General features: G+C 40.3%; 1 protein-coding gene across 4 annotated transcripts in view; it reads left to right on the top strand.

Moving 5' to 3' along the window:
• Positions 1-27655, top strand: part of Macf1 (microtubule actin crosslinking factor 1) — a 312940-nt gene that overhangs the window by 154517 nt on the left and 130768 nt on the right. For all 4 annotated transcript variants that reach the window (XM_051188727.1, XM_051188725.1, XM_051188724.1 and 1 more), the window contains exons 6-30: positions 855-1021; positions 1740-1852; positions 1954-2060; positions 2668-2787; positions 2938-3033; positions 3626-3753; positions 3836-3929; positions 4112-4266; positions 4874-5150; positions 6487-6615; positions 7871-7948; positions 8770-8931; positions 10706-10810; positions 11611-11706; positions 12828-12953; positions 15220-15372; positions 15788-15942; positions 19329-19455; positions 20462-20645; positions 20979-21148; positions 21402-21580; positions 22370-22508; positions 23061-23254; positions 24655-24817; positions 26406-26489. In XM_051188727.1, coding sequence (XP_051044684.1) covers positions 855-1021; positions 1740-1852; positions 1954-2060; positions 2668-2787; positions 2938-3033; positions 3626-3753; positions 3836-3929; positions 4112-4266; positions 4874-5150; positions 6487-6615; positions 7871-7948; positions 8770-8931; positions 10706-10810; positions 11611-11706; positions 12828-12953; positions 15220-15372; positions 15788-15942; positions 19329-19455; positions 20462-20645; positions 20979-21148; positions 21402-21580; positions 22370-22508; positions 23061-23254; positions 24655-24817; positions 26406-26489 — 3501 coding nt within the window. The remainder of the gene's footprint in view (positions 1-854; positions 1022-1739; positions 1853-1953; positions 2061-2667; positions 2788-2937; positions 3034-3625; positions 3754-3835; positions 3930-4111; positions 4267-4873; positions 5151-6486; positions 6616-7870; positions 7949-8769; positions 8932-10705; positions 10811-11610; positions 11707-12827; positions 12954-15219; positions 15373-15787; positions 15943-19328; positions 19456-20461; positions 20646-20978; positions 21149-21401; positions 21581-22369; positions 22509-23060; positions 23255-24654; positions 24818-26405; positions 26490-27655) is intronic.

The following is a 27655-nucleotide window of genomic DNA, read 5'->3' as shown; positions in this document are numbered from 1 at the left end:
TGAGTACGTGTTTGCATGGCTGTATACTTAAAGGATATATTTTATCCTTTTATAAAATTAGAATTGCTATGTGTATTATTTTGTTTGTATTCTGTTTCTTTTGATGAAGCTTAGTGACTATTTTTCCAAAGTATACCCTTTTTAAAATGCAACAAAGATTTCTAGTCTGTATATGGTTACTTTGTAACCAGTAATTTCTCATTAGAGATTAAGCTATTTAGAATTTTCTGCCATCTCATGCCTATTTTTGCTCAGTAAACATTTTTATATAAAATATTTTGTATATATTCTTGATCCTTTCCTAACAAGTATGTGTCCTTTAATACTTGATTCAAAACTGAAATGTAGCATAGTTAGTTGTGCTGGTTATATTTTCCATAGTATGCTCTCACATGATAATATCCAATGTTGAATGTTCTCTCCGTTTCTGACTGTTATCAATATAAACCAACCAGCCTTCTCTGCTTTGATAGGTTTAGGGTAGTTTTGTTGTTGTTGTTTAGGGTTTTTTTTTTTTTTTTTTTTTTTTTTTTTTGAGACAGGGTAACTTTGGAGCCTGTCCTGGAACTGGCTTTGTAGACCAGACTGGCCTCAAACTTGCAGAGATCCACCTGCCTCTGCCTCCCAAGCTCTGGGGTTAAAGGTGTGCACCACCGCCACCCGGGTCAGTTTGATGAATTTTAATTTGTGTTTCTCTGACTACAGAGAGGTTGAATATTTGTTGGAGTTCTCATCAATAATGCTGCCAGCCAGTCTTGGGTCTCTCTTCCTTCACAAATCCTGATATAGGGAGAAGAAAAGCAACAGATTTCATCACATTTGAAGGAGTTATCCCATGTCTCATCTGTTTGCAGATCTCTGACATCTACATTAGTGGGGAGTCAGGGGATATGTCAGCCAAGGAAAAACTACTCTTGTGGACCCAGAAAGTAACAGCTGGTTACACAGGAATCAAATGCACCAACTTTTCTTCCTGCTGGAGCGATGGGAAAATGTTCAATGCATTGATTCACAGATACAGGTATGTACAGTGGTGTCTCTCAGTGTTCTTAGAAGGAATCCTTCTTATCTCATTTGTAGTGAACTGTTACACCATCCTCCCCTTCCACCAAGCAAGGATTAGACTCTTGAGTCATTGTTTGAAAAGTAGTTTTAATTAAGTTCTACTGTTTTAGGCCAAAGGAGTAAGTCAATCAATGCTCTTGCGTTCAGAGAGCTGACCATCCACTGAGGAGAATAGGCAGTAAACAGAGAACTGTGTGCTGTCATATAGTGGCAGGTACAGTAGAAGGACACAATTACAGGGTTGTGGTAACTTGGACAAAGATGGCCTCTGTCAAAAGTGAGCCATGCAGGCTCTGGGGTCAGAGCATCCCAAGTAGGTGAAAGAATAAGTTCATAGGGCCTGAAGGGGGCCTGGGTCAAAGTAAGGAGCAGCAGGTAACTTGCTGTTACATGAGATAGGAATTTTAACCACAAAACACATATAATTTGAGCTCTGAGTGGTCATACACATGCATCAATTTTCACTTTGTACTAGTTTATGAATTTGTGTAAGTTTGGAATTGGATAGCATTAGGCATCTACCTGGTGTGCAATTAAAAATAGATTCAGGGTTAGTATCCTCCTACCTCCTGCTTTTTCTCTCTAATTCATTCAGTGTTTCAGGTCTGGAAACTGTTAGGCTCTCCTTGTGTGAGCTCATGTGGTTTTTCACGTGCTTTGGCGGACTTTTACAGACCTGATCTGGTAGATATGGAGAGAGTACAAATCCAGAGTAACCGGGAGAATCTGGAACAGGCTTTTGAAGTAGCTGAGAGACTTGGGGTCACCCGATTGCTAGATGCAGAAGGTGAGAGTTACTGAATTTTTAAGTACATTTAACATGTTTTCATTATTCCTTCTCCCGGCGAGTTCCTCTGTTCTGACCAAGAAATTCTCTCTTTCTCTCAGACGTGGATGTGCCATCTCCAGATGAAAAGTCTGTGATCACTTACGTTTCTTCAATTTATGATGCCTTCCCCAAAGTCCCTGAGGGCGGAGAAGGGATCAGTGCTACGGTAAAAACATTTTCCTTGATTTATTGAGGTAGAATGCCTTTGTTAGGTAATGTTACTTAAATTCTTAAACATTTACAAAGACCCACCTGGGTCCACGTTATTGCTATCATAATGGAAAATGTCCTTAAGACGGGGCCTTGGTACTGCTAATTTTATGCCATCTAACATAGATTGTTGATGTTAAATACCAGCAAAGACTGCCCTTTTCATTCCCAGCTGTAGTTCAAAATGAAGCAGTGTTTTCTTGTTTACTGATATAAGTTTGATTAGGAATGATGGCTGTGAGCTCTAGGTTAGCCTTGAACTCATGGTCTAGCTGCCTCAGCCACCTGAGTAGTGATTACAATGTGAAAAGCACCATGTCTAATAGATGTCTTAGATCTTAATTTTAGTATCTTGATTTATAGTCTTTCTACCTGTCAGGATATTCAGTGGCAGCCTGGGGTTCCTTGGGGAGCTTTGAAACAGACTTTGAGCATTAAGGTGGGCATCTGTCTAGCCAATTAGAAGAGGGTTTTGTATGGCATGGGGTGGCCTGAGCCACTTTATCCTGTGCAGCTGCTGGACAGTACGAATCTGGCCAATGATGTTTGCCTTCTGACTATAGGAAGTGGACTCCAGGTGGCAGGAATACCAAAGCCGAGTGGACTCACTCATTCCCTGGATCAGACAGCATACAATCCTGATGTCAGATAAATCTTTTCCCCAGAACCCTGTTGAACTAAAGGTAAAGGTGTGGACTTAAGTTGCTTTTTATTAATTTTCTCTGCGAGTAAACCTCAGAGCTTGATGCTGCTGGCTCTGGTTTGCTGTTGTGGAAAAATTGGTCCATATTGCTTTGGTCTATTAATTAATTCATCAACTTTAATTTTCATAGGCACTTTATAACCAATATATACACTTCAAAGAAACAGAAATTCTTGCCAAGGAGAGAGAAAAAGAAAGAATCAAAGAGTTATATAAATTATTAGAGGTAAGGAAGAATATTTTTGTCTAATACTTGGGGTTTGCCAGTTTTACTGTTGTTGCTTCAAATAGATTCCTTTTTATCAATACCAAGGGTATTTCAAATGACACTCTTAACGGATCTTGAAAATTAGTGGTAAAGGAATAGTATTAACAAACTGTCATTATTAAAGGAGTTGTTGAAAAGCAGCATTTCTATTCAGAAATCTTTGTTTCCTAGTGTTTTAGGGAGAAAGTGAATCTTTCTATCAGATGAAAAGACAGGAGACGTCCATTCATATTTTGATTCCTACAGGATTTGAAGCTATAGAGCTGGGTGGATTTGACCTTGCCAGAGTCAGGTTCATTTAGAAGACAGATTTCTAGAAATGATTGAAGGGACAGAATAGTTTAGAGCAAGTGGTCTTAGCAAATTGGAGCTTAGATACAAATGTTTTGGCTCTTAAGTTGTTAGATGATTTATTCATTCCCTATATAAGATGGTGTTAAAAACTGCTGAGTGACTAGACCAAAACAAAGCAAGAAGCAACATACAAAAACAGATGAAAACAGGCCAGAGGGCAGGGCTGTGGTTGGCGACTGAAAAGTATCTCTTTCAGGTGTGGATTGAATTTGGCAGAATTAAACTGCCTCAAGGCTACCATCCTAATCATGTAGAAGAAGAATGGGGGAAACTCATCATTGAAATGCTAGAGCGAGAGAAATCCCTGCGGCCAGCTGTGGAGAGGTGGGTCCAGAAGGCAGTCTGACATTCCTCAGGGGCTACTTTGAGTCTTGTACTTCTTCATTATGGTTTTCATGGTTTTTAGGCTGGAATTGCTGCTGCAGATTGCAAACAAAATACAGAATGGTGCTTTGAACTGTGAAGAAAAACTGACACTAGCTAAGAATACGCTGCAGGCGGTAAGTATTTGCTCTGTCTTACACCTTATGTCACATGCTTTGCACTTTTCACCCACTGCTCTAATAGTCAAAATTAACAGTTGAGGAATCCAGCTGTGTGACTTCCTTTTTCTTGCTTCCCTGCATCCTCGCAGGTGAGAGCAGTGAAGTTTTTCCACCCATATATTCTCTTCTTGTCACAGGATGCTGCACACCTGGAATCAGGGCAGCCTGTCCAGTGTGAGTCAGATGTCATCATGTACATTCAAGAGTGTGAAGGTCTCATCAGGCAGCTGCAGGTGGATCTCCAGATCCTACGGGATGAGAATTACTACCAACTAGAAGAGCTGGCCTTTAGGTAAGGAGGAAGGGGCTTATAGAGAGGGCTTGCTTGCTGCAAGGTAATGGATGGAGACTGAAGTAAGAATCAGGTACTGAATTTAACCTGAATCTCAGAACTGTGTCTGGGGATACTGCATGCACATACTATGGTAAATTTCCCCTTTTGCACAGCCTTCCCACTAAGCGCCTATGGTATGTTTCCCAGTTACTGTGCCATTGTACCATATCCCTTTCTATTTCAGAGTGACCTGCAGAGTTATGCTAGAACATTTGACTTTGAAACATTGGTGGTCTAGTGAACTCATTTTATAGATGAGGAAATTGAGATCCACACACGGGATAAACCATGTTTAAAGTCACTTGGCAATCAGCATTTATTCTATTATGACCTTTAGGGGTCATATAAACATTATGTTACTTCCTTCCAATTAACACTTTAATTTGGTATTTACCTCAAAGACTCTATAATAGATGATGTTAAAATACCACTTTGCATTCCTGTAACACTTTTTCAAAACACTTTTCCCCGATATGGTCTCATTTTTATTTTTATCATGTTCTTGTTAAAATAGATAATGAAGATTTTATTTTAAGCATGTTTTAAGATTGCTCTTATCCTCCAGGGTCATGCGTTTGCAGGATGAGTTGGTCACCCTGCGCTTAGAGTGTACAAATCTATACCGGAAAGGGCATTTTACTTCACTTGAATTGGCCCCACCTTCTACTTTAACCACTACTCATCTGAAAGCAGAACCCTTGAACAAGACAACTCATTCTTCTTCTACCTCCTGGTTTCGAAAACCTATGACCCGGACTGAACTTGTATCTATCTCCTCCTCTGAAGACGAAGGCAGTCTCCGATTTGTATATGAACTGCTTTCTTGGGTAGAAGAGATGCAGGTGGGTGTATGTGCAGAAAGCTGTCTTAAAAGGACGAGGTTGCTTTGTGTTCCTGGTAAAGAAAGCCTTAAGGGATCTGCACCTAAGATCCCTTCTCCTCAAATGTCCCCTTGTCTCACCACTATTTAGCCCATGCTGGCCTGGAAGTCAGTGTAGCCTAGGCTGTCCTTGAACTCATGATCTTCTTTCCCCAGTTTCCTGAGTGCTGGGATTGCCGGCATGTGCCACCATGCCTGATTCCTTCCTCCGTATGTTCTAAATGGATAGGGTCAGTATGTATTTTCACAGTCCCACCCTGTATAGTACAGGCTTTCTGACTTGAAGCTCTTTGGGAGTCTCTCATCTTCTGCTAACCATGCCCTGAGGGATAGCTCGTGGGAAACTTGTAGTATCTCAGTTATCTTTTCTGATATTTTCTTGTTGGTAGGAGAGGTATTCTTCAGTTTTTATTGTTTTTGTCATACCTCTTAAATTTCAGCAAGACTGATATATTTATTCCACAAGTCCAGTGATACTACTTAATTATATTTTAGGTTAATAGTTTAAATTTGACATTGACTTATGCCAGGCTTTCTCTGTAAACCCAGGGCCCAGGAGGCTAAAGCAGGAGGTAATGAGTTCCAGGCCAGCCTGGACTGTGCAATAGAAGACTGTGCCAGGAAGAATAAAAGGGAGGGGGGACAAAAACAGGGGGAAGAAATCTATTGGCTAGTAGCTGATGCTGTGAATCAAAAATATTTTTCAGATGCTTCTTTTTTCTTTTCCTTTTTTTTTGGGGGGGGGGAGGAGGTCTACTCTGTGAAATTAAGAGACTCATAGTTAGTTATTGTTGTTTTGTTTAAAACAGGGTCTCACTACTTTGCCTGGGCTGGCCCTAAAACTGAGATCTGCCTGCCTCTCATTTCTACTGAGTGTGGGGATTAAAGGCGTGTGCCACCATGTCATGTGAACCTATGAAGGGGAATGTTTAAACATTCAGTGTGTTAAACCCCACTTCTGACAGATACACTCAGGACTATTTTCTCGTAGGCCACCATTGCTGTAAATAATGGGTCTTTCTCTCTAGGCTCTTGAGAGTTGGTTGTGATATAGTTTCCTTTAAGAAGCCATGGAATGATAGAGACTGTTTAGATGCCCAATTCTTACCCCTTGGCATTTTATTTAAGTCAAGGTCGTATGTAGTCCAGGCTGACTTGGAAATCCTGAGCCTCCTGTCTCTAAGTGCTGAGATTACAAGCATCTGGCTCTTTGCTCTAGTCCTCTCATTCAGATGTTGACTCTGACCACTTCCTTGTCCTTTGCAAGCTATAACACATCTGTGCTTTCTTTTTTTCAGATGAAACTGGAACGAGCAGAGTGGGGTAATGATCTGCCTAGTGTGGAGCTGCAGCTGGAAACACAGCAGCATATCCACACCAGCGTGGAAGAACTGGGCTCAAGTGTCAAAGAGGCTAGGTTGTACGAGGTAAATAGCATTCAGAATCTACACTATGAGAGTTCTGGGGAGGAGTAGTGGGAGGTACATTCAACACTGCTGTTTCTGAAAAGGAGGAGGCTCTGAAAAGTAAAGCGTAAAATGAATAACACTTTACAACTAATTCCCACTCTATGCAAAGTGTCTCTATTAGCCTTTGACATAACTTTGTAAGGAAAGTATTTTTAACTAATAAATATCTTTATACTGAAAAATAAAACGTGATCTTAGGGAGTGAAGAGATGGCTCAGTGGTAGAGAGCTCATACTGCTTTTATAGGTGATTTGAATTTCAGTCCCCAGAACCCACATCAGATGGCTCACAAATGCTTGTGATTCTGGCTCTAGGGCATATACAGGCACTTGTGGTCAGATGCACATACTCCACAAAAAGACAGACATTTAAAAAATGATGTAAAAACTTTTAAAAGTGATGCTGACAGCTGAAGTCAGAATTAGTAAATAGCAGTATCTAAACTCAGGCTTTCTGTTTCCAAAATTCATATTCGTTTCCTTTTGCTGTGAAAGCCACAAACCACAGAAAGGTCGAGTCAAATTACAGCAAAAAAAAAAATTTAAGAAGAAGAAAAAATTTTTTTAAGAAGAAGAAAAAAAAAGGTTTTAGCGCCCCCTCCCCATTCGCAACCACCCCCCCCCCCCCCGTGCTTCCCGCTCTGTAGTTAAATTGCTTTAAATATCTGTAAACATTCTTGAGGTTTGTATCTTTTACGGTTATGTTGACAAAAAGGCATCTCGACAGATAAGAACAACAGCGTAAGCCTGTAGGTGAGAGCTGGTGTGGAGAAACTTCTCACTGGTCAGTCCCCCATCACTCATCATTCTATCTTACTGTTTGAGTGTTTGGTTTGGTTTCTGGTGGTAGGGAACCAAACCTAGGGGCTCAGTGCCTGCTGGGCTCTATTACTGAGCAATATCCTATGCTTCAGTCTTCCCGCTTTTAATTTTGTCAGCCCCACCACCTTCAAAGGAACAAATGAGTAGTCTGGCAGTCATCAGGCATGGGGGTTGCATAGAAGCCCCTGAACTCCTGACTTGCTGGAAGCACAGGCCATGAGGAGTTCTTGTTAGGTTAACCTGCTGAGTTGTTGTTCACCCAGTGCTGCCTCTAGCTATAAAGTCTGGCCTAGAAAATTGTTGTCCAGGCCCTCCCTTGCATGACTACACCATGTTTACAGATTCCCTCACTGTTTCTATAATGTCTTTGTATTTCATTCCTTTTGTATCAGGGAAAGATGTCCCAGAATTTTCATGCCAGCTATGTTGAAACTCTTGGAAAGTTAGAGACACAGTACTGTAAATTGAAGGTGAGTTTTTACCCAGACCTTGACTGGTTGACTTAGACTGTGCTCATGGAGAAGCTGGCTCCTTCCAAACAAAGCACATACTTTGGGTCTGTCTTAGTTTTCTTTCTTTTATGTTATATTTACTGTGTATAATTATTCATATGGGTTATAATATTCTTTTTGCTGAATTATCTCTATGTAGTTCATGCTGGCCTTTAAACTATTCTTACTTTAGTGCCCCAGACTCCAATGTTATAGCTTTTTCTACCACAGCGAACTTTCAAATTCTTAAATGATCAGAAATCACTGCTCTGGGAAATTGTAAGCAAGTAAAACCCATCTTAGCTGTGTTCTTCACCAAAAAAGTGGCTGTATGTATTTTGAGATACCATAACTAAAAAATGTAGATTGATTGAAAGGGAATTCTTCTCCTGTTTATTGTATTTCACTCCCATCTATTACAGTTATCCATGGTAGAATAAGACAAGTTCACTCTTTATACAAGAGCCCTTACAAAGCCCTTGTGTGTCACATCTTCAACATAAAATTGACAATGGCCCTGAAAATTTTACATCAAACTATGTAAAATTGGAGTCCATGGAGAAGAACCAAGATATAAAAAAAGAGAGAGAGAGAAGGCATAGGGTGTGTGTGTTTTAATGGTAGAGTATTTTCTAGCATTCCTTCAGCCTTAGACTCAAATAAAAAGCAAAACAAAAACAAACAAACAAAAAAACTAGGCCTAATGCATCTCCTGAGCTATTCTTTCCTGATGTCACTGTATTGTCTTTCTCCATATGCAAAGGCCGACAATTTAATCTTTTAATTCTTGCCTTTTCCAGGAGACATCTAGCTTCCGAATGAGGCACCTTCAGAGCTTGCACAAATTTGTATCCAGAGCTACAGCTGAGCTGATCTGGTTGAATGGGAAGGAAGAAGAAGAACTAGCATGTGATTGGAGTGACAGTAATCCCAATATCTCAGCTAAGAAAGCCTACTTCTCTGTGAGTGTCACACAGCAGGACTGTCATGTTTAATAGCAGCAGTAAGAGACAGAGAACCAGTCTACTAGCTGCTAGAGTAGCAGTCTCAACCCCTTTAACAAACTATCTCTAAGAATATTTACATTATGATTCATAACAGCTGCAAAATTACAGTTATGAAGTAGCAACTAAAATAATTCTATAGTCGGGGGGTCACCACAACATGAAGAACTGTACTAAGGGGTCACAGGGTTAGGAAGGTTGAAAATCACTGACCCAGAGTTATGTGCTGATAGACAGAAATGGGGACTCTGTTCATTGCATCTGTTTAGTGAGAAATGTGTGAGAGCTCTTCAGTGAACTTATTTAGAAGGGTATGTTTTGAGTAGATAGAGCAACAGTCTGCAAGTTGAGTCATTTCAGAAATTAATATAGCTTTGTGGTTAAATTATAGGATTTGTAGTGTGACGAACCTAAATTCAGGTTCTTATTTGTCCACTAACTAGCTCTGTGACCTTGGGCAACATATTTAGTCTTTCTGGGCCTTCGTAAAAATGAGATAATAACTATTTGGAAAGGTTGTATAAAAGGTTGAGTAAGACTTAATAAGCTAATCTAAGCAAAAATGTTTTATTACACGGGAGTTAATTATTTAACTGAGTTACACTTTTAGATTTCTATAATAGTTTGAATTCTTATTAACATTTTGGTCTTAATCTCTTAAAATGTAAAATGGTTGGGAAATCATCATTAATGGGGCAATGCCTTCGACTCTTTCTTCTCTTCCTACTCCTTCCCCTTTCTCTCTCCCCCCTCCTCTCTAATATTAAAAAAAAAAACACTCATTTTATGTATATGGGTATTTTTCTTGCGTATAGTGTCTGTGTACCACATGTGTGAGTTACAGATGGTTGTGAGCCATCATGTGGGTGCTGGGAATTGAACCCCGGTCCTCTGGAAGAGCGGTGAGTGCTCTTAACTGCCAAGCCATGTCTCCAGTTCTGCCTTCTATTCTTTATAATGAAGAAGTAGACAAGTAAGAAGGAGTATTTTTGCTACTTTTAGTGTTTCCACACTCAGGGCATTAAAACTTTTTATAATCTTTTATGCAAACAGACGGCTCTTCCACTCGCACTAGTCCCATTGACCGATAGTTACTTAAAAACGTGTTTCCTGTTTAGAGAAGGACATAGGCATCCTCTGAAGAGAAAAAGGAAGACCAGGTGCTCTCATGCTGTCAGCAGTGTGTGTGGAAGCTGCAGGGAGGCTGCTGGGCTTTATAAAAAGTGCTCTGAAGCTGAAAGAAGAATAGATTAAATCTGATAGTAAGAGTTCCATGAAAAGCCAGCGTTTTAATTGAGCCTTGAATTAATAGAATTTTGTTTCAGAGAAGGCTGTTTTAGCTGAGAGAATAGTTGGCAAAGCCTGCCAGCCAGTGATCACTCTACTAGTGTGCTTGTGTGTTGCTGGGTAACTGGTGTGTGTGCTTGTGTGGTGCCGGCTAACTGGTGTGCTTGTTTGTGTGATGCTGGCTGTAGTCATGTTTGCTATCTCTCCTGCTTCCTGAGTTCTCCTAGTCTACTCAGAGCTGGCTCAGGTCTTGTGCTTTCTTAATCCCTTCCCTTTAATTCTATCATTTTTGAACTTTTCTAAGATCCCTGAGTGTTTGCAGTTTATAAATCACATTTTGTCACCAATCCTGTTATAGGATCCTTAAACTCGGCAAGGAACACAATTTTCTTTATTACCTTCTTCCTTAATAGCATTTATTCCATAAAATAAATTCAATTTACAGGAGTTGACAATGGAACTGGAAGGGAAACAAGATGTATTTCGTTCTCTGCAAGACACAGCAGAACTCTTGTCACTTGAGAGCCACCCAGCTAAGCAGACAGTGGAGGTACGTGACCTTATTTAATGGTGGTGGCGTAAAAATACTGAAGTAAGAATACTGAAGTAAGAATCTTTGTTCTTCCAAGGCCTGGAAGAAATGTCACATCACTTGTTTCAGATCATCTCTCTTCCTATCCCAGACTGTTCAGTAGTTCCCAGAAGCCTGCAGACAGTTTGAAAGTTTAAGGAGAATATTAAGAAGTTAAGAGCTATTGACTCTTAATGAGGAAAGGGACTTGTATATATTTTTTTAAATAACTGCCCAGATATAGCTTACTAATTTTTTTAAAAAAAGATTTTTATTTTACATGTATGAGAATATGTCTTTGTATCACATGCGTGCCTGGTACCTGTGGAGGCCTGAAAATGGCATTGGTTGCCCTGATTGCTAGTAGCTACCATGTGGGTGCTGGAAACCAAATCTCTACAGGACCTCTACAAGAGCAACATTGAGCCACACTAGCCCCACATCCTACTTCTTGTTGGTGCAGTGCTGCTGCCCAGAGAGAGAAACCGTAGAAGAACCAGAAGGGATTAATTTACGCTGGTTTTTTTTTTTTTTTTTTTTTTTTTTTTTCCCCCTGGATTGGTCATTTAATTATAATTGAGTATAGACGATGCTTTTTCTGGGTAACTCCTTTTAACCCAGGCAAGCTTCTTCTGAAAAGAAGGTGTCAGTCAACTGTCTCCATGTCTCTCCTTTGTCTTCTGTATCAGTAGCAAGAGTTGTATTTAGGAAGAGAATCACACGTGTATTTTGAGCCTGTTAAACTCATGCCTTTTTGCACATTTGCTTGGCTCTTATAGGCATATAGTGCTGCTGTCCAGTCACAGTTACAGTGGATGAAGCAGCTGTGCTTATGTGTTGAACAACATGTGAAAGAGAATGCAGCTTACTTTCAGGTATGGTGGTGGTAGTGGTCATGCTTGTCGTGGTATGTGCACTTATATTTATACCAAAGGTTAGGTTAAAAATTATCCATATGGTAAAACTGAGTGTGGTGCCACACACCTTTGATTCTAACACTCAGGAAGTAGAGATAGGAGGATTAGAAGTTTAAGGACAGCCTTGGGCTACAAGAGATCCTACCTCCAAAATATGATGGGGGTGGGGGAGCTAACAAACATTCATATCAATTATCTTTTACTGTATAAACAACTTTAAAAACTTAGTTGTTTTACCTGTTAATCATTACTGAGTTCAGTTTGGTCTGGGCTCAGCTAAGTGGCTTTTCTCCTCTTTGGTTCGTCTCATCTCTCCTGTCACATACATAGCTGCAGGTAGCTATAGCTTTGGGGAGAGGGGGACTGGACTGTTAGATCCCAAATGGCATTATTCACATGTCTGAAAGTTGGTCAGAGCACAGCATGTAAGAAAACCGTGGCTCTGTACTCTTTACAAAGTACCTATACTACAAGTGGTAAGAGAGAACAGTTCTAGTGGGCAGGTACTCTTTTCTGTTTCTGTCATTTGTGTGGCATTGGTGAAAGCAAACCACATGGTCATACCAGCTTCAAGAGGAGATGACAGACTACCTGCCCCTTAAGGAGAAGCGCTGTAAAGTATAAGATCCTCCCTTGCCCCCACCTATCACACATCAAAGAATATACATTTTTCTTCAGATGAGGATAGAGGAGGAAATAAGCTATTTTCTTTCTTAAATCTATCTCTTTGGTCATATAATCACATCAATAAGGTAAACATTGTTTCACTGAGCTTCTAGGTTATTTCATTCCCTCATACCAAGTGCTGCCATTAGACAAAAGTCAAAAAAGGGTGAACCAGGCTAGCTTTTTATAGAATCTAGTGATTGTTATTGGGAATCATCACTAACATTTTACTGACATGGCTTTTTAAGCTCTCTGATATGTACTTCTGGGGCCTTTTGTAATGGGCTGCCACTGGTCCAGGAGAGTGTAATCAGCTTTGTTCAGCTTGGCACAGGAGATTCCTTCTTTATGAACCTTTTACAGTGCTGAGGGAGGCATTGAGCACAAGTCATTCTTTCCTTGTGTTCCCATAGTTCTTCAGTGATGCCCGAGACCTGGAGTCATTCCTGAGAAACCTCCAAGATTCCATCAAACGAAAATATACCTGTGACCACAGCACCAGTCTGTCCCGCCTTGAGGATCTGCTCCAGGACTCCATGGTGGGTGTTGCCTTGGTGGGAATATTTGCTTCTGAGAAACAGAATAAACTGTCAGCTGCTGCTGTAATCTATATCCTTGAAAGCTGCAGGGCAACAGAGTGTGGCTCACGTCACAGTTGTCTGGTCAGTTTTGTCATCTCTTCTGTTTGCCTTCTTTGAAGAAGCTGCTAATGACATTTCTTTGGGGAGCTACTGAGGTAAAGTAGCTTGTGACTCTCCCTGAACCACTTAGTACCCATGCTTTCTTGTATCAACCCTGCTTCACTGCAGTCATTGGTGAAGAGGCTGAAGGGGATGAAGTGATATCAGATTGTTTTCACTCTTCTGAGATACACACACACACACACACACACACACACACGGTGGGGGGGAGGGGGGGTCAGAGCCAGGCTTTTTTCCTTGGCTGTTTTTTGTTTGTTTGGGTGTTGTTTTTTTTGGGGGGGGAATGATGAGATATTAGAAAGTTGATTTTAGTGACCAAGGCCAACATTAATATCTTACTTAGAAATAATACTATATTTGTCCAGTTTTTTAAATGTAGTGTTAACTTTTAAAAATAGTTCTTTATCTAGTTTTTAATCAAAATCAATTTTAGATTCATTTGCTCCAATGAGTTATTCCTTCAAGAGTTGCAGTTGTAAACTCAATAGTAGAACAACCTATATTTATCGAGTGCATTATACAGAAATGACAAGACAGAGCTCAATAGCATCTCAGGAGGTATGCAGCAGGATGAGGAGCTAGAAGGTTACAGGTCTCAGGAGGTGATTAAAAGTAAGAGAGGCATAATAACCCAAAGTATTTTTGTTTTGCTTCACTTTAGCTGTATTTATTTATTTCATGGCTGAAAGTAGGATTGGCGGGGGGGTGTTGAGGATCAAGCTTAGATAGAGTCTTGTTCATGACATGTGAGCACTGGCCTAATCTTTTCATTTGTTTTTCCTCTCTCTTTTCCTTCTTTTTTTAAAATAATGATTTCAGGCACACATAGGTTAGCATTCAGTGCTTCATTTGGGCAAATAGAATGCTAACTTAGAAAGACGAATAAAAACCTGACTTTACAGTTACTGTCTTTAAAATGACTTTCTCAGAGGTACTGCAAGTGTGAAGGAGGAATGTCATCCTTGGCTCTGCTCTCTCTCCTCCTTCCCACAGAGTCCCTTCCTGTCATAGGGTAACCCCTCTGCAATTGTCATATCTTCTCTTCTCGCGGAGGGTGGTTGCTGCTCTGTTCCCTCTTCTCCAGGTCAGGGGCATCGGGTTGGCGCCATCACCAGGGCATGGAGTCACGTCTGGGTCTGCTCCTCAGCTTCTTCACCAGGTTCTAGAGCACCTGTCCTGGCCTCTGGTTCTTTTCAGAGCTTTTCCCACGATGAGCATGTGGTTTCTGGAGCTAGAGATGTTTGGCTTGTGGGTTAGACATCTTATTGCAAGGAAATTGGAATGAGTAGACCAGCTCTCAAGTATGGAAGTGTGGCTGTCTCCCTGTCTCTCCTCTTTCTTAATAAGTTAAAGTTGTATTTCTTCCAATCATGCTCCCGGGGACAGGCACAGGTAGTTTGTTTAAGAATTTCTTTTCCTCTACCTGCATATTCTTAATTCTTTAATGGTATTTCTTAACATTATTAACTCTTTACTCTTATTGCATCCCTGTTCATCCTGAGAAAGCCCCCTTTCTGGGGACTTTCATGCCTCACCATGGGTTAGAACCTTCTGGCCAGTAGATAAAGGTTATCATTTACTCTCCAATGGAATTGGTGGTATACTGCTACCAATTTTGTTGACGAGTTTATTAGCTTTTAAGGTAATTGGGTTTGCAGAGATTTTAGAATTTTGACTTTGCATGATGCCTCATTCAAACCAGTGGAATTTACATGAATACAGCGCGGCAAGATAAATCCTAAACCATTTGTCATGATGCTTTCACCAGCAGCATCTGTTTTGAGCTGTATTTGAGGAAATCCTTCATTAGTTACATAGCTGTGCTTGGCAACTAGATATTTGTTTTATTTGTTTATTCTTGCATGTGGCTTTATTGGTCATTGTTTAGAGTACAAGGAAAAAGCTGCAAATTTAGAGTACAAAAGCATCTGAAAGGAGACAGTCTCTCCTTTTTTTCTTTATCCTTGTCTATATCATCTAAGATAGCTCCACTAAGGATCCCTATGTAACTGAGAAATGACATTCCCTTAGAGAGTAGAATGCATTTTCATAATTGACTTAGTGACTCAGAATCCACCATTAATGTCTTCTTGTTGTTTTATAGGATGAAAAGGAGCAGCTTATACAGTCCAAGAGTTCCGTTGCTAGTCTTGTTGGCAGATCAAAAACCATTGTCCAGCTAAAACCACGCAGTCCAGACCATGTGCTAAAGAGCACTATACCTGTGAAAGCCATCTGTGACTACCGGCAGATTGAGGTGAGAGTGAGGCAGGCACTTGTGCTCCGGAGGGGAGGAGACGAGAAGGGAAGCCCTCAGCCAGTGTTACAATAGTGGGAAAAAAAAACAAAAAACACTTTTTTTTATGCACTGAGCCTGAGGGAAATATTTATTTTATGCTTATGTGTATGCTTATGTAAATGGTAGGGATACATGAGTGCCGTGGTTCACATGTGCTGCAGGGTGAGTGTGGGGGTCAGAAGCAGTCTTTGAGAGTGGGCAGCCTTCCACCATGTGGGCTCCAGGACTGGCAGCAGGGACCTTTACCGATTATGTGTTCCTATGGCCCTATGGATGTTTTTCAGAAGGAGACTTTTTTTTTTTTCTTAGATATTCCATAGCTTTGGGATTAGGAATCAGGTAATAGCAATAATTTGTGATTTCATCTTTTCAGATCACTATTTGCAGAAATGATGAATGTGTCCTGGAAGATAACTCTCAGCGGACCAAATGGAAGGTGATCAGTCCTACAGGGAATGAGGCAATGGTGCCTTCAGTCTGCTTCCTCATTCCTCCACCCAATAAGGACGCCATTGAGATGGCCAGCAGGTAACTGTGGCAGCGTGCTACTCTGTACAAGATCTCCCATTAGGGGTATCAACTGTCTCACTGCCAGCCAGGTAGATCTTTACTATATCCTTTGTACAGGTGAAATAATTCAGTAATAATTGTTTTAAAGAGAATTTGAGATTATATTTAGTGTATAGGAATGATTTTTATAGCAGCAGCCAATTTAATTCAATTGAAGCAACACACACACACACACATACTAATTTTACTACTATATTAATCAGCGTTCTCTACTGGTTTGCAGTTGGTGGTCCAGCTAACCCAACAACAGCTGCCTGTAAATGAAGGGTCCAAGAAACCAGTTAATTCAGTTTACAAGGCTGGTCTTTAGTATATGCTAGAACCCTGAAGAAGTAGGCTGTAATGCCAGTGAGAGAATGGATTTGGTAGCAAGAGCAAGTAGGCAGGGGGGGGGGGAGAGAGAGAGAGAGCTTCCTAGTTCCATGTTTATATAGGCAGCTAGCTGAAAATGTGGCCTAGGTTAAAGGTGGTTCTTCCCATCTCAAAAGCCCAAGTCTTAGCCATGCACTGGTGACACACCTTTAATCCCAGCACTTGGGAGGCAGAGGCAGATATATCTCTCTGAGTTTGAGGCCATCCTGTTCTACAAAGTGAGTTCCAGGATAGACAGGCTCCAAAGCTTCTCAGAGAAACTCTGTCTTGAAAAGTAAACAAACAAACAAACAAACAAACCAAAAGAGCTAGGTCTTCCCAATTCAAATAATTTAATTAAAAAATAAAAAAATCAGTCACATATGTACCCAGTCATTTGGGTTTTAGGTAATTCCAGATATAGTAGTCAAGTTGATTGCTACAAGAATAGCCACCACAACACTTATAGAAACTAGCAAGTGTAGTGGCCAGTGCCTGTAATCCCAGCTGTTTAAGAGGATGAGACAGAAGGATGACTTAAGCCCAGGAATTTGGAGCCAATCTGGACAACATAGTGGGGATCCTGTCTCTTTACCAAAAAAGTTAGAAAGTCCTCCCATCTCCTCTCCCCTTATCCACTTATCCACTGCCACCTCACTCACCACCTGACACTCCGTTCCCTTTATTTCTTCAGCATGCTCCACACTACCTCTTCTGTTAGAGTTGTGCGTTTTTGTTTTGTTCATTTACTTTTGTGTATTTAGCTCTAGAGCCATTCTTGGTACCTAGTAAGTTCCCAGTAAATTTGTTGAATTAACAAAAATGAAGGGGTAGGTGAGGAGACAAGTGGGTTAGTAATTGTTTCCTTAGAATAACCGTTTACAGTTTGGGTTTGCTTAGTTTTCTATCTGCATATTAAGACGTATCTCCAAGTTCTCCGTTTTGTCTTGGAAGCCCATTTTCTAGGGCCATTCTGCCCTCTCCCCATCTGGATCTGTCCATAGGCCTGATTCTAGCATTCATTTCATCTTCATCTGGGGATTCACTTTATGTCTCCTTGGAGTTGTAACCACTGATTCTTAAGTTCCAAATCTTCTTTATTGACTTACTGCCTGATTTGATAGAACATACTCTCGTAAACTTAGTGATAAACTTTGCATCTTTATTTCTCTTTTATAAACATATGAAGCAATAAAAAAAATGCCTTTTGTAGTAAGCAGTTACTGGTGGTAATGAGTATACACAACTATTACCTTTTTCCATCTTCATCATCAGTAGAATCTTCTTCCTCTAATAAAGCTACCAGCATAATAATGCAGAATAGTTATAAACACTTCCTTTTGTAAGCAGTCTTCCTCTGGTGTAACTCCTTCAGATTCTTCTTTCTGATCTTCACCTTTTTTGGATGAATCTCTTTCCATTCCATGAATAGTAACAAAACATGGGAATTCTTCTTTCTAGTCTCACCAAAAATTTCCTGAATTATTGCTATTTTAAAAAATTATCATGTATTATGCCCAGTGTTGGTGGTGCACACCTTTAGTCCCAGCACTTGGGAGGCAGAGGTAGGCAGATCTCTGTGAGTTCCGAGGTCAGCCTGCTCTACAAGAGCTAGTTCCAGAACAGGCTCCAAAGTAATACAGAGAAACCCTGTCTTGGAAAAAAACAATTAGCATATATTGTACAAAGAAAGACACTTTGTTATAACATTTCAATACTTATATATAGTGTACTTGGCTATCTGGGACCCTTCTTTCCCCTTTTCTTTTTTTGTTAAGATTTATTTGTTTATTATGTGTTCTGCCTGCAGGCCAAGAGAGGGCACCAGAGCTCATTGCAGATGGTTATCAGCCACCATGTGGTTGCTGGGAATTGAACTCAGGACCTCAGGAAGAGCAGCCAGTGCTCTTACCTCTGAATCATTTCCCCAGCCCTCTCTTTCTTTGCTATATCCAGTAGTCCAGTTGCATGCTACCACTTCACATCTCCTTCCACATATGAGAGAATACAATAGTGGGACTCCCAGACTCATTCTCTTAATACTTCCTTGTCTGTCTGCCTGCCTGCCTGCCTCTCTCCTTTCTCTTTCTTTGTGTTTTTATTTTGTTGTTGTTTTTATTCTTCTGAGATTACCACTTAAATGAACCTCCTGTGGGATTTCTGGGATAAAGGAAAGAAAGCTAATGGGTTTTATTTTTATTTTTTATGTAACTGAGATACTGATGCCTAGTTTTACTTTCTAGTTTTTTGTTTGTTTGTTTGTTTTTTTTTTTTTTGTTTTTTTTTGTTTTTGTTTTTTTTTTTTTTGAGATAGAGTTTCTTTGTATACCCTTGGCCATCCTAGAAGTAGCTCTCTAGACTGGGCTCAAGCTCACAGAGATCTATCTCTCTCTGCCTCCAGAGTTTTTTAATCTGCTGAAATTAATGCTGTGTATCACCATGGCCCAGGCTGTTCTTTTTTTCTAACTTTGAAGAAATTCTAGATAAGTTAGTGGTTTGAGTATGTATGTATTTATCTGCAGGTCATCTACGAGTTGAAGTAGGCATGGAGTGTGTAAGAAAACAATGTGCTTCTCAAGGCCCACATGCTGTAGTTTTCTTGTTTTCCAACTTAAGAAGTTGCTATTGTGTGGGTTTTTTTTTTTTTTTAATTGTTTCAGTATGTTTTGACTATGTAGAGAACAGTAAAGCACTTTTAAGAAGTACTGATACAGTTTTCCAACAGTTGTAAAGAAGATATTTTATCTATACTCTGGTAGTCATGCTTTCTGTGTTATTTCTTCTCTCTGGCTTCTGATAGTCTTTTTACATGCTGGTAACATTTATGCTACTGAAAGTATGTTCTGATATACTCTTACAGACAATCCAAATGAGTATCTCAGGATTCCAAAGATGCCTGTGTTGTCAGAACTTGCTACTTTTTTTTTCTTAGCATACAAACTACTCTGCAGTCAACACCTCTAACACGTAGCTCCATTATCTGTTTTTTGTAGGGTAGAGCAGTCTTACCAAAAGGTGATGGCCCTTTGGCACCAGCTGCATGTTAACACCAAAAGCCTTATCTCCTGGAACTATTTGCGGAAGGACCTTGACCTGGCACAGACCTGGAACTTAGAAAAGGTAATTGTGAAGTTGTTACCTCTGGCTGATATCCAGTGGGTATGCTTTGTCAAAAGTTCTTTCATTACTGAAACCTGTCCCCCAGACTAATGGCGTAAGTGGATTCCAGAATATAATTCAGGATTAGAAGCCTGAGAGCCTTAGCAACTAGAAGTGGCATTTTGAATGATTTTTGAGAAATGGCTGGTAAAAATAAGGGAGAGGACATTCTTCTCACTATGTAGAACAAGCACCACCTCCCTGTGTGTGGGCAGGTAGAGTATGGAGTGGGTGAACACTAGTGTGCTTTTTATTGACTCATATCCAGGGTGTAACTAATGGCACACCTCTATGATCTCTGCCCCTGAGCTGGGACAGGAGGATTATGAGTTCAAGGCCAACATACATTACATCATAAGCCTGTGAATGTGAGAAGGACAAAGAACATTGTCCAGGACAGCCTGAGAGATATTTTGGTGTGGGTTTGTTACTAACATTGTTTAGTCTAAATGCCTATTATATGAATGAGTTTGGTTAGTGAAAATCAGCATGTTTACAATGATTACACTGTGGTTTGTTTTGTTTTGTTTTTTTCTTTTTAAGGCAGGGTCTTACTCTCTAATCCTGGCTATCCTTGAACTCAATATGTAGACCAGACTGACCTTGAAATCATAGAGATCTTTCTGCCTTTTTCTTCTAGTATTTGAAATAAAGGCATGTGCCACCATGTCCATCTGATTTATACAATTTTGTATATATGACAAAATCAATACAAAGGGAAGGAGAGGGCCTGGATAAATGACTTAGCCGTTAAGAGCACTGGCTGCTCTTCCAGAGGACCCAGGGTCAACTCCCAGCATCCACATGGCAGCTCATACCTGTCTCTAACTCCAGTTCTAGGGGATTTGACACCTTCACACAGACAGACATGCAGGCAATACACCAATAGACATTTTTAAATTTTTAAAAAAAGGAAGGAGGGGAAGTAGTCTTTTTTCTACTCTATTGAAATTCCCTCTGCCTCTAGTTTCGTTCTTTAGCCCCAGGAGAGGGCCACCAGGTTATGAAGAACCTCCAGGCCCACTATGAAGACTTCCTGCAGGACAGTCATGACTCCACCGTCTTCTCAGTGGCTGACCGCATGCGAGCGGAAGAGGAGGTGGAGGCTTGTAAAGCCCACGTCCAGCACCTGATGAAATCAATGGAGAACGGTGTGTACAAGAGGTAGAGGGAGGGAGAGTGGCAGGAGGAGAGCCCTGACGGGTGCTGGCAGACATTTCAAATACAAAAACTTTTATAGAGATGAATTCTCAAAATCCTACTATGCAAGTTGATACTCGTTGGTTGTTAACGGTAATCAACCTGTCACGTTTCTTGGTATATGTAAATTGCTTCAAATCTTAATGTCACTTTGTGATATAGGGGCTTGGGTCAGGCAGGAGGTCTGGGATTTCTGATCTGTTGGAGCTAGCGATGCCGTTTGTCTTAGGTGGGCTCTGTTGTCCTCTGGTGGAACTTAGTGATCTGTGCTCGTATGTTCACAGAGGACAAAGAAGAGACGGTAGCCAAAGTGTACATCTCAGAGCTGAAGAATATCCGACTACGCCTGGAAGAGTGTGAACAGAGACTGCTCAAAAAGATTCAGTCTCCAGCCAGCTCTAAGAGTGACAGAGATGCCAGGCAGGACATTGCGTTAAGGATTGCAGAGCAGGAGGTAAGCTGCAGGAGGAAAAGAAATCCTTATAGAATGGATTAGGAAGCAAATGTATCAACTCTAAGAAGTGAGGCAGTAGGCTAAGATATTCCTACTCAGGAATTCACCTACCCTGGCAGCCTACATAGGTGCCATTTACTGTGGAAAAGTAGGGTTTAAGCTTTAAATACAGTACTGAATTGATCAGTTTCGATGCTTTTCTGCTGAAAGTAAGGACTACTTTCTAACATTGTTGTGCTTCTGCTCCTGATAGCACACTCAAGAGGATTTGCAGCATCTGAGATCTGACTTGGATGCTATTTCTATGAAATGCAACACCTTTCTTCAGCAGTCTCCATCAGGCTCAAGTGCTGCCACTCTTCGCTCAGAGCTGAACCTAATGGTAGAAAAGATGGACCACATTTATGGTCTGTCTACTGTCTATCTGAATAAGTGAGTGCCATATCTATGGTCTTTCTATGTCTGTGTGAGTACCATGTCTGTGCTCTGTCTACTGTCCATCTGAATAAGCTGAAGTCTTAGACTCAGAGGGTAGTTATTTTCTATTGAGATCATTCCATGAATGATCCAGAAAGACTGGAGATCGTGAAGAGTAGGTATCTATGCTGAGAAATTCTGGATTCAGTTCCTAAGTAACATAGAGTAGGTTTATTTGGACTGTAATAACATGTCAGTGTTATGGGTGATGAATACAATTGCATTATTAGGTCATTTCTTACCTCATTTGTATTTGATTAGATGTCTTTGAAAATAACAGTTAAATATAGTAAAGGAAAATGTTAAGAGACAAAGAATTACAACTAAACTACACATTAGTGTTTGAAGGTCTTTCCGTCTTCATCCATCTTTACCTATAACTTTGAGGAATAACATATCTTAGGTCCTTTAGCTCATGCCTTCTTGTCACCGAAGGTGGCATGCCCCAGTGCCACTTAGAATTTCAGTTTGAACTAGCTTAAACTAACAATTATGTATCATACTTTCTCATTTTTACAAAATCCTGTTATTTAATATGATAAAATTTGTTGTATTTTGTGAGCTTATTTTAAAACTCAAGTGCTGAACTGGGCATGATGGTGCATGCTGTGGTCCAGCACTTTGTAGGCAGAGACCAGCCTGGTCTACTGAGTAAGCTCCAGAACTGCCAGGGCTATACAGAGAAACCTGTCTGAGAGGGAAAAAATAACAGTGCTAACTAAGGAACTGATTTTATCCCCACAGACTAAAGACGATTGATGTGATAGTGCGTAGCATACAAGATGCTGAACTGTTGGTCAAAGGTTATGAGATCAAACTGAGTCAAGAAGAAGCAGTGCCAGCCGATCTCTCAGCTCTGGAGTCCCATCGGGCCACACTGCAGGTTGGTTGCTTCGGGTTAACAGAGGATTCGGGAGGTGACCTGACACTGAACCATGTTTGACTTGAATTAGAAAATTATTCTAATAATATGTAGTTAGAGGGGAAGAGAAAAAGCTAAAAGAAAAAAGCCCTTTTCTCCTGTCAAATTATGGCTTAACTGAATATAACTAATGATTATACCGAGGTAACTAAATCTCTTTACTGTGACTTCATTTCGACTCTCACAAGTTGCTGTGAGAGTGAATAGGAGAGGGAAACTAAGCCAGCTACAAGACTTTGCTTAGTTTCATAGCTCATATGTAGTAACGTCAGGTTTCATACATGAACAATTATCTGCACATTTTCCCACATGGTATTCTTGCATCAGGAAAGCAGAGACCGTGCTCAGCTGGGGCCTTTCTGGGCCTGGTTTCTGGGTCACTGGTGCCACTGTAGACTCCTCTGCAGCAAACTTTGTCCTTTTGCTTGTCTTCTTAGCCTGAGTCTTTTTTAGCCAAAAAAAAAAAAAAAAAAAAAAAAAAAAAAACTTGACCTGTTTCTTATGTTTCTGTAGCACTGGCTTAACGATGTGAAGGACAAGAATTCGGTGTTCTCAGTCCTGGATAAGGAAATCACCAAGGCCAAAGAAGTGGCAGAACAGCTTCGTCTCCCAATGCCAGAGCAAAACTTGGATTTGGAACGTTATCAGGAGAAGGGTTCTCAGCTACAGGAGCGCTGGCACCGAGTCATTGCCCAGCTAGAAACCCGGTGAGGGCATACCCCACCTTCCCTCTTTTTAGGATTCAGGGAACTAAGGCTTAAACAAAAACAGTTTCAACTATTTCAGTGTTCAATGTTTAAAAGTAGGAATTGATACAGAGGTGCAGAATTTTAAGACAGCATGAATTCTGAACAAGATGAGCCCCAGAAATTGTAATCATCAGTTGTAAAGTAGACCTAATGCCTAACACAAGTGCTCCACCACTAGACTACATCCCTAGGCCAAAGCTTGTTTTTGAAAGTCTTTGGAAGGAGGCCCAGCTTTGGGAGGGACAAGCTGAATCAGTAAGGGAGGAAGGGGATAGCCACTTACCCAACCAGATCAGTTCAGTCAACCCTGATAGTCAGTAGGGTCAGATCACCCTCATGTCCTAAGCAGTGATACTCCTGTCAGAAATGCTTTCCTTATCTAGTTAAGCCATTTAAGACAGTGCCCCACCCAATTCTTGGGAGTAAGACCTAGGTTCTTCCACATGCTAGGTAAGCATTGTACCACTTAGCCACATCTCTAATGCCATGTGTTTTATAATATAGGCTTGAATGGTTATATGATGATCTTTTCCCAAGGAGAAAACGTAGGCTCTGGTTCTTATTTTATTAGGTTTGAATCTACATTTGATCCATTTTCAGAGTGAGGCTTTGTAGAATTCATTGCTTCTATCTATCACAGTGCTGATTTAGTGGACCTGCTTTATTTCTGTCATTTGAGGTTTCATTTCTGATGGAGGGCATGACTAATAAAGACAGAAAATTGACCTTCCTGAGTCTAAGAAGGGTAGGAAAATGTACAGGAACATGAGTTTAATCAACTCATATAAGTCTATAGTCTCTACTTAAATTTCTACTCTAATAAGACTAAAGGATATCTAAAGATACTAACTTCTGTCATTCCTCTTTTTGCTACAAGAAATTACAGTGATTTAGCTGGGAATGTTGGTGCATACCTTTTATTCCAGCACTCAGGAGACAGAGGCAAGAGGCAGGTTAGATCTGTGAGATCCAGGATAGCCAGGCTACCAGGCCTGTTACACAGAGAAACCCTGTCTCAAAAAAAGAGAGAGAGAGAGAGAGAGAGAGGGAGAGGGAGGAAGGAAGGAAAGAAGTTACAGTGATTTATAAATCATAGCCCTGGTATTCTGAAAAATGAAAAAGTTTGACAGGAAATACTATGAGATGCTTGGCTACATAGGATTTTTCAAAGGTCATAGGACACAACTAGTTTCTGTTCACTTTTAGGATGCTGGGTACATGCATATATGTCACTAAACCTTGCAACATTTATTCCCATAAGTAAAATTGCATCCCCCCAAAACAGAACTGGCTCACTTACTGTGTTCTATTTATATTAACACTAGGATGTCTGACAGTGCTTGCCTTTGTTCCTCCAGACAATCTGAAGTAGAAAGTATCCAGGAAGTTCTGAGAGATTACCGGGCCTGCCATGGAACTCTGATCAAGTGGATTGAGGAAACCACTGTCCAACAGGAGATGATGAAGCCAGGCCAGGCAGAAGATAGCAAGGTGCTGTCCGAGCAGCTCAGCCAGCAGACGGTGAGTGTGATTGCATGACAAGGAGGAAAAATAAGTTAGCTCATCACAAAAGCTGAGGATCAAACCTTCCTCCAAATGGCAATACATCTAAGCCCCCTCTTAGAAGAGTTCAAACAGTCTCAAGATACTATTTTGTTTGTTTGTTTTTTAAAAAAGAAACTGTTGCCAGGCGGTAGTGGCACATGCCTTTAATTCCAGCACTCAAGGTGCAGAGGCAGGTGGATCTCTATGAGTCAGAGGCCAGCCTGGTCTACAAACTGAGTTCCAGGACAGCCAGAGGTATTATACAGAGAAACTCTGTCTTGTAAAAACCAAAACAAACAAGCAAACAAAACAACACAAAAAAAGATAACTGCTAAAATTTGGGCCAGAGAGAGACCCATTAGTTTCTTCAATCCTGAGTTTCTATGGCCATATATTGAAATTATTAGACATCTCCATTTTGTTTCTTTTTGGGGGGAGTTTTTGTTTGTTTTTGTTTTGTTTTGAGACAGGGTTTCTATGCGTAGCTTTGGGGCCTGTCCTGGAACTCACTTTTATAAACCAGATTGGCCTCGAACTCACAGAGATCAGCCTGCCTCTGCTAGGATTAAAGGCATGCACCACCAACAGCTTGTTTCTTGATATTTTACTTTATTGTGCTAGGACTGAACTGTAGGGTTTGGAAGAAAATTCATTTAGAGCATTTTTGATGGTGGTGGTGATGTTTTATTTCACACCATGTTTTTAAGTATATGAGGTCTGGAGTTTGTCTTGATTTTAGTCATGATTTACATACCTATAAAATGTTGAAGAAATTAGTTACCTTTCAATATTCTACTTCCTTTGTTAATCCCACTGATTAATAAGAGCACTACCACAGTTTAAAGAGAAATTTGAAGCAAGCTTAAATTAAATACTGGCCAGATCCATACCCAGATTTCTGGGAAAAGGTCCAGAATCACAGTTTGCAGCAGTTTAAGAAGGAAAACCATAATTCATTGCATTTGCCATCAGGAATAAATTGCATTTCCCATCATGTACAATTAGGAGCAAGTGTACATCCTGACATACTTTCTGCCTGTGAACCTCCCACCCACATGTGATCAAGCACATCCACTGCAGATGGGCCAAAAAAACTTCTTAGGAGAGTGAAAAACATGTGGCTTGTTATCATCCATAAACAGTAGCCTCCAGTACTTCTGTCCTTGGGCAAGGGGCTTGCTGATCAGAGGCATTTTTTCCCCCTAGGTCTTTAAGGCATAGTAATTAAATGTAACTTTGGCTCTCACACTTTATCCTTAAAATAGATAGTTTATTATTCCTTTAGACTGCCTGATGAAGTTATTGCAAGGATGATCTGAAGTTGTATATGTGAATATTAAAGGGATGTAGTTTTCAGTCCAGCAGCATCAGTATCACAATGTTAGAATCCTGGTTCCTGGGCTCAACTCAAGATCTGTAGGCCTAGTTCTTCGGTCTGTGTCATAACTAGTCATTCTGAGTATGATGGTTCAAAGGTTTAAGAGTGACCGCCTTCGAATATAGTAAATGCTCCCTGCTTAGTGATGATAAGCTCAATGGTAATGTTGTGATATTTGGTTCCTAGGATCTGTTTGCAGAAATCGAGAGAAATCAGACAAAACTGGACCAATGTCAAAAATTTTCCCAGCAATATTCCACTATTGTGAAGGTAACTATACCATATCCCAGAAGAAATGATCTCCAGTTTAGGAAAATTTCACCACCATGGTAGGTCCTTTTCTGGACCGATTATGCAGAGCTCTTCTAGAGGCTGGCCCCACCCCCACCCCCCACCAGTAGTGTCCGAATCACCTGAGACACTGCTTGAAATGCCCTCACACTTATTGAATCTGATTCTACATTTCATAAGCTTCCCTAGATGGCTTCTACAGGTGTTGATGTTTAAGAAACTGGGGTCTCTATCCTTGAAAGATTTGGGTCAGAGGATCATATTTCCTTTTTAGAAAAGGTAGCAGGAGCAGAAAGAAGTAGTGAAGATAAATGAGACACTATTCAAATGAAGAAGGCTTGGAAGGAGGTGGACGAATGCTGCAGGTTTCAGGGGAAGCATAGGCTGTATATTAGAAATAGAGAACAGCATTTTTAAAGGATTTCAAAACAGTTTCTAATCTGTAATGGATTAATTGAGAAAATCCATTTTCCCTATTTGAACTTCAATTTCCCCAAGACTTTAAATAATTGGGCATCAAATCACAGGTTCAAAATTCAGAATTTAGCAAGGTATGACCCACAGGCTGAATCTGGACTGCATACTCTTTTTGTTTTTGTTTTTGTTTTTGTTTTTGTTTTTTTTTTTTTGAGACACATTTCTCTGTGAAACATCCTTGGCTGCCTTGGAACCACACACTCAATATTGTATGTCCAATGGAAAAAAAGAATGAAGAAACTTAAAACCATAATATATTATGATACTTAATAAGAACTAGGCAATGGATATAATTCGGTTGTCATATAGCTTGCCTAGTGTGAGTCTCTGGCTTCAATTTCTGGTATTACATAAGAGTGACCTTGGCAGTGCACACCTATAAACCAGCATTTGAGAGGTGTAGGCAGGAGGATCAGAAGTTCAAGGTCAATTTTTTTTTTGCTACACAGAGAGTTTGAGACCACCCCAGGCTACATGAGACCTTGGCCAATAAATAAACAAAGTGATAAGAACTTGACATTTCAGTGTAAGTAAAATTATATTGCAACAGTGGTTTTCATTTATTTCCATACTGTAAATAGCCACATTCATTTATAGAGTCAGAATTAGTATTTCTGACAGGCAGAATGGCCCAATATTTGCCAGCCTATAGTTTGAACAAACACCAA

The sequence above is a fragment of the Phodopus roborovskii genome, unplaced genomic scaffold (assembly GCF_943737965.1).
Source record: "Phodopus roborovskii unplaced genomic scaffold, PHOROB, whole genome shotgun sequence".
NCBI classification, from domain to species: domain Eukaryota; kingdom Metazoa; phylum Chordata; class Mammalia; order Rodentia; family Cricetidae; genus Phodopus; species Phodopus roborovskii.
The sequence above is the reverse complement of the archived record's forward strand: the minus strand, read 5'-3'. Positions and strand labels throughout refer to the sequence as shown.